Here is a 7,500-nt window from a genome sequence, read left to right as displayed (position 1 = left end):
CACACAGTTCTAGAGAAGAGCTCAATCACCTCCCCAATAAGCTCCACACAGTTCTAGAGAAGAGCTCAAACACCTCCCCAATCACCTCCACACAACTCTAGAAAGGAGCTCAATCACCTCCCCAATGACCTCCCCAATCACCTCCACACAACTCTAGAGAGGAGCTCGATCACCTTCCCAATCACCTCCACACAACTCTAGAAAGGAGCTCAATCACCTCCCCAATGACCTCCCCAATCACCTCCACACAACTCTAGAAAGGAGTCCAATCACCTCCACACAACTCTAAAGAGGAGCCCAATCACCTCCACACAACTCTAGAGAAGAGCTCAATCACCTCCACACTCTAGAGAAGAGCTCAATCACCTCCACACAACTCTAAAGAGGAGCTCAATCACCTCCACACAGCTCTAGAGAGGAGCTCAAACACTTCCCCAATCACCTCCACACAGTTCTAGAGAAGAGCTCAATCACCTCCCCAATAAGCTCCACACAGTTGTAGAGAAGAGCTCAAACACCTCCCCAATCACCTTCACACAGTTCTAGAGAAGAGCTCAATCACCTCCCCAATCACCTCCACACAACTCTAGAGAGGAGACCAATCACCTCCACACAACTTAAGAGAGTTCTGTCTGCACCAGTTTTGTGAGGCAACATGGCAAATCTGTTATATGCTATCGGTTATGTATGTGTGGGCTGGTTAACTGCTAAGTGTATTGTCCAAGTGCATGCTACTTATTAACAATAGTGAGACAAATACCCCTACTATATGTGCATGCTGTATGAAGCAAAGAACTAGAGAAACGTAACCAGACATATATCACTATATACTCATATACCCCCACCCCCAAACACACACACACACACACACACACACACACACACACACCACCACCCGTTTCCTTGACTATAACACATGTGACATGTGATGTGACATCATTGTGACCTTTCACCCCCTGACCCCTGGGTGACTCACCACTGTGCAGGGAGGCGTCCTCAGGCAGGTCCACGTCCAACATGAGGTCATCTTCTTCCAGGTCGCAGGGCTCCAAGTTGTCCAGATTGTTGAGGATGTCCTTGAGGAGACGATTCAAAAGAAGAGAGAGAGAGAGAGAGAGAGAGAGGGGGCAGAGAGAGAGAGAGAGAGAGAGAGAGAGAGAGAGAGAGAGAGAGAGAGAGAGAGAGAGAGACAGCAGAAAGAGAAAAGAGCAAAAAAAAAGTGAGATAATGTGAAAGCTCAGCAGGCGACCTTTAGCAAGTGTTTCTCCAGCTCCACTGCGGGTTTGGCATGCCTGGCAATCACAAAAGAGAGAGTTAGCCACAGCCACAGACTCTCTCTCTCTCTCTCTCTCTCTCTCTCTCTCTGCATACAGTTCTGAATCTCTGTCTCTTTTGGTGTTCTGTCTTTCTTTCCCCTCTTCTGTCTTTAGTGAATGGAAATCCCCACAGAAGCAGAAGCAGAGCTCCGCTCCGGGGCCCCAAGTCACACTCAGCCTGAGTCGGGCTCTTGCAGGGAGAAATCAAAGCCTCATTAATCCACAAAGACGGGCCCCGAACCGCCCCACACTGCTCCTGCCCTCCCCCTGCCCTGCCCCACACTGCCACACACCGCCCCTGCCCTCCCCCAGCCCCACCACCCGCCTGCACCAAGAGAGCAAAGTTCTCTGAGAGCAGAGCAGAGCGCAGCAGATTACCAGCCCCAGAGCACACTGGAAAGGCTGCACACAAAGACACGATGGGAACCGCACGGAACCGCATGGTGGCACAAAGTCAAACTCCACTTTACAAAGACAGGGACAGAGAGTGGGGGGATGCATGGATGTAGAGATGGATAGATAGATAGATGGATAGACATAAGAAAAGAAAGAATGAAAGAAAACCAAAAGAAAAAAAAAAAAGAAAGTGTACGATAGAAAAAAGAAAGTAAAAACAGGAAGACGGAGAGAGCTGTGGGGGGATTTATTTAAAAGATAAATAATAATTTAAACTAGAAAAGCCTTTCCTGAAGGAAATACAGTGCATGAAAATGCAAAAATATGATGTAAAATATCATACAGAGTAAAAACAAACTATATTGGTTGCTAGGTAGATGAGGTTTAATATAGTTGGAATGACTGAACAGTTAAATAGGTGGATAGTTTAAATGGTTAAATTATTTAGGTAGATAGTTGACGATAACTGACAGTTGGAATGGCTCTAATGTTTGCTAGCAGTTATGCTAACTATGTTGACAAAGATAATAATGCTAACCAAGTTACTTAACTTAGTTACATTTAGCTAATGTTTTCTAGCAGTTTTTTTAAAGATGTTAATAATGCTAATGCTGTTAACTATGTTAACAATCCTAACTATGTGACTTAGCTAACTTATAATAAGCTAATATAATAAGCTAATAATTTATAGCAGTTATGCTAAAATACTAAGAATGCTACCATGCTAACCATGTGACTTAGCTAACTTAGCTATTAATTTTTAGCAGTTATGCTAACAATGCTAACTATGCTAACCATATTACTTAGCTAACTTATTCTAATGTTTTCTAATAGTTTTGTCAAAAATGATAACTATGCTAACAATGTGACTTAGCTAACTTAGCTTATCATTTTTAGTAGTTATGCTAACTAGCATGCTAACAATGCTAAAATGCTAACTATGGTAACCATGTGACTTAGCTAACCTAGCTAATCATTTTAGTAGTTATGTTAACTATGCTAACTAGTATGCTAACAATGCTAACATGCTAACTATGTTAACCATGTGACTTAGCTAACCTAGCTAATCATTTTTAGCAGTTATGCTAACTATGTTAACTAGCATGCTAGCAATTTTAACATGCTAACTATGTTAATCATGTTACTTAGCTAACCTAGCTAATCATTTTTAGCAGTTTTGCTAAAAATGCTAACAATGCTAACTATGTTAACCATGCTAACTAGCTACAGTGGGTAGGAGTCATAGTTGATGACAAGTAACAGTTACGATGGCTGAACAGTTAAAAAGTTCAGTAGTTTAAAGGGTTAATTAATAGTTTAAAAAGTATAAAAGTTACAAAGATGAAAAATACAAAGTCCACATGTCCTAAGTAAGACCTATGTAACATAGTTTGAATGAAGTTTCTACGTTAAACGGTTGAAGCTGCATTAAATGCGTTAGAAGAAGAATAATCAGAAGAAAAAGCCTTGGAAGAACAGTACAGTGCATTTTCATGCACTGTAATAAATGATAAATAATAATTAATTAAGATAAATGCTTTGATTTATTGATTGACAGAAATCTTAAATAATGTGAAATAGAATTCCTCATTTTTAGATGGCACTTGGCTTTTGTTAGCTAAGATGTGTATTGTCTGGTTTTATTTTAATGCCTGGAGATATAGTCTGGCAGCAGGTCAAGGGAACAAATCAATATGTTCAAGCCTTCAGGCACAAAAGCACTTCCTATCACAGGCTCTCTGGAGCACACAGCATCGCCTGGCTGTTTGATTCAGCCCTTTTGTGGACAAGGTCTGGGCAAATGGGTGTCGTTTTGTCACCAATGTTGTTTCAGAGAAGAATGGCTCTGCAATCGCATAGAGGGAGAGAGAGAGAGAGAGAGAGAGAGAGAGAGAGAGAGAGAGAGTCTGAGAGAGAGAGCAGAGAGAGAGAGAGAGAGAGAGAGAGTCTTAGTTCTAATTGTTATGCTGTTTTAATTGTGCTTTGGCAACACTGTACTTACTTACAGTCATGCTAATAAAGCAACCTTGAATTGAATTGAATTGAGTCTGGAGAGAGAGAGAGAGAGAGAGAGAAAAAGACAGAGTCTGAGAGAGAGAGAGAGAGTCTGAGAGAGAGAGAAAAAAAAGACAGAGTCTGAGAGAGAAAGAGAGAGAGAGGGAGAGAGTCTGAGAGAGAGAGAGAGCAAGAGAGAGAGAGAAGAAAAAGAGACACGGAGAAGTGGAATCTGTTTTCACATGGATTATCTATATAATCTACTGACTGCTCCATACCTGCTGCCCCATCCAATCAAAACCAAAATCCCCAAGACCCCAAACACACACACACACACACACACACACACACACACACACACACACACACACACACACACCTCTATCCTCCCCTAAACAACACATTCCTACATAAACGCACACCCGACACACAAACACACACACACACACACACACCGCCACCAGAAGGGCTTAGTCACACAAGGCCGCGTTGGCAGGAAATTACATTTTTGTTGCTGGCAGCGCCCCATTTCCAGCAGGTGGCGGAGGACGGCTAACGGAATTCAGGAGCAGAAGCACTGCTAAACCCAGCACTCTATAGGAGCGCTGCTAAACCCAGCACTGCTAAACCCAGCACTCTATAGGAGCGCTGCTAAACCCAGCACTGCTAAACCCAGCACTCTATAGGAGCGCTGCTAAACCCAGCACTCTACAGGAGCGCTGCTAAACCCAGCACTCTATAGGAACACTGCTAAACCCAGCACTGCTAAACCCAGCACTCTACAGGAGCGCTGCTAAACCCAGCACTGCTAAACCCAGCACTCTATAGGAGCACTGCTAAACCCAGCACTGCTAAACCCAGCACTCTATAGGAGCACTGCTAAACCCAGCACTGCTAAACCCAGCACTCTATAGGAACACTGCTAAACCCAGCACTGCTAAACCCAGCACTCTATAGGAGCGCTGCTAAACCCAGCACTGCTAAACCCAGCACTCTATAGGAGCGCTGCCAAACCCAGCACTGCTAAACCCAGCACTGCTAAACCCAGCACTCTATAGGAGCACTGCTAAACCCAGCACTCTATTGGAGCACTGCTAAACCCAGCACTGCTAAACCCAGCACTCTATAGGAGCACTGCTAAACCCAGCACTCTATAGGAGCGCTGCTAAACCCAGCACTCTATAGGAGCGCTGCTAAACCCAGCACTGCTAAACCCAGCACTGCTAAACCCAGCACTCTATAGGAGCACTGCTAAACCCAGCACTCTATTGAGCACTGCTAAACCCAGCACTGCTAAACCCAGCACTCTATAGGAGCACTGCTAAACCCAGCACTCTATAGGGAGCTAAACCCAACACTCTAAACCTAAACCCTGCACTAAACCCAGCTCTCTATAGGAGCGCTGCTAAACCCAGCACTCTATAGGAGCACTGCTAAACCCAGCACTGCTAAACCCAGCACTCTATAGGAGCACTGCTAAACCCAGCACTGTTAAACCCAGCACTCTATAGGAGCACTGCTAAACCCAGCACTGCTAAACCCAGCTCTCTATAGGAGCGCTGCTAAACCCAGCACTGCTAAACCCAGCACTCTATAGGAACACTGCTAAACCCAGCACTGCTAAACCCAGCACTGCTAAACCCAGCACTCCATAGGAGACAGGGCTGAGGGCGCACACACACACACACACACACACACACACAGGGCTGAGGCTGGGGTGGGGGGCAGGACACACACACACACACACACACACACACACACACAGGGCTGAGGCTGGGGGGCAGCACACACACACACACACACACACACACACACACAGGGCTGAGGCTGGGGGGCAGCACACACACACACACACACACACACACACACACACACACACACAGGGCTGAGGCTGGGGTCTGCAATAACAACACGGGGTCACAACTCCTTCACCCTCGTCCAGTAACACAGCACAGGGCCACAACTCAATCACCCTCGTCCAGACTGGTCCATGGTCAAATACGCCTTACAGTTCGGAAACTCCTGTCAAATTTGTCAGGATTTTGATGAGTGTTAGAGGCATGGTGGGGTAAGACTGCTGCTGCTGCTGGTGCTGGTGTGGTGGCATGGTGGGGTAAGACTGCTGGTGCTGGTGTGGTGGCATGGTGGGGTAAGACTGCTGATGGTGCTGCTGGTGGTGTGGCATGGTGGGGTAAGACTGCTGCTGGTGGTGTGGCATGGTGGGGTAAGACTGCTGCTGCTGGTGTGGTGGCATGGTGGGGTAAGACTGCTGATGGTGGTGCGGCATGGTGGGGTAAGACTGCTGGTGGCATGGTGGGGTAAGACTGCTGCTGGTGTGGTGGCATGGTGGGGTAAGACAGCTGCTGGTGGTGTGGTGGCATGGTGGGGTAAGACTGCTGCTGGTGGTGCGGCATGGTGGGGTAAGACTGCTGCTGGTGTGGTGGCATGGTGGGGTAAGACTGCTGCTGGTGTGGTGCGGTCCTTGGAGATGGATCAGGCACCAACACGATGCAGGTCCACACCATGGGCACCTCTTCTCTTGTTTACTTTAACACATTAAAAACACATTAAAACTATCCATCAAAACACAATTTCGTAATATATGATCAGAAGAAAGAAAACAAGAGTATGTGTGTGTGCTGTGCTGTGTGTGTGTGTGTGTGTGTGTGTGTGTGTGTGTGTGTGTGTGTGTGCTGTGCTGTGTGTGTGTGTGTGTGCTGTGCTGTGTGTGCTGTGCTGTGTGTGTATGTGTGTGCGCGCACGTGTGTGCGTGTGTGTGTGTGTGTGTGCGCGTGCGTGCATGCATGTGTGTGTGCACGCGAGTGTGCGTGTGCAAAGAAGACTTTCAAGGGTCCAGTACTGTTGCAGTTGCCCTCGTTTCACAACCTTCAGCCACTTTCATCCCCACATGAGGTCTTTACTGCCACAAAACAAATGAAGACCTCATGTGGGGACCAGACCTCCAACACACACACAAACCTCAAACACTCGCTGCCCATTTCATTTCACTTTTTTTGCCAGAGCAATTGCTGCCATTGTAGTAGTGTAGTAGTGTAGCTGCCGTTGTAGTAGTAAATGGCTTCCCCACAAAGAATCTAAAACATAATGGAGGCTTGTTCAAGCATTTAGCCGTGGGCACACACACACACACACACACACACACAAAGAGACACACACACAAAGACACACACACAAAGACACACACACACACACACACTATGCTTCCCCTTACACAATGCAAACTGCTGCTCATCTGTGAGCACTGATGCTGTTCTCCTTGCTCCATCTCTGGCATTGATTAGTTCAGCCTGATGCTGTTCCCCTTGCTCCATCTCTGGCATTGATTACTTCAGCATGAGTAGCACTTGAAACATCTCGTAGATGAGCACTTTCCAAATGTCTACTACAGCCATTCCTGCTTTAAAACGGGGCAGCCGTGGCCCACTGTTGGGGCAGCCGTGAGGGTTGCCGGTTCGAGCACCGACCAGTGGGCCGCGGCTGAATTGCCCTTGAGCAAGACACCTAACCTCACTGGTCCCGAGCGCCGCCGTTGAAGCAGGCAGCTCACTGCGCCGGGATTAGTGTGTGCTCCACCTCACTGTGTGCTGTTTGTGTTTCACTAATTCACCGATTGGATTAAATGCAGAGACCAAATTTCCCTCACGGGATCAAAAAAATATATATACTTACTTATACTTAAAAGAGCCATGTGTGACCACTGCCACCAATTCAGCTCTAAACAAATGAGATGTGGACACCACAGCTAGATAGAGATGACAATAGTTAAGCACTG

The 7,500-nt window shown here is 46.5% G+C and overlaps 1 protein-coding gene across 3 annotated transcripts in view; it reads right to left on the bottom strand.

The window, feature by feature from the left end:
- The window catches only part of ccser2b (coiled-coil serine-rich protein 2b), an 83,939-nt gene that overhangs the window by 37,881 nt on the left and 38,558 nt on the right, over window positions 1-7,500 (bottom strand). For all 3 annotated transcript variants that reach the window (XM_048246507.1, XM_048246509.1, XM_048246508.1), the window contains exon 4: window positions 977-1,076. In XM_048246507.1, coding sequence (XP_048102464.1) covers window positions 977-1,076 — 100 coding nt within the window. The remainder of the gene's footprint in view (window positions 1-976; window positions 1,077-7,500) is intronic.

The sequence above is a fragment of the Alosa alosa genome, chromosome 6 (genome assembly GCF_017589495.1).
Source record: "Alosa alosa isolate M-15738 ecotype Scorff River chromosome 6, AALO_Geno_1.1, whole genome shotgun sequence".
Classification (NCBI taxonomy): Eukaryota; Metazoa; Chordata; class Actinopteri; order Clupeiformes; family Clupeidae; genus Alosa; species Alosa alosa.
The sequence above is the reverse complement of the archived record's forward strand: the minus strand, read 5'-3'. Positions and strand labels throughout refer to the sequence as shown.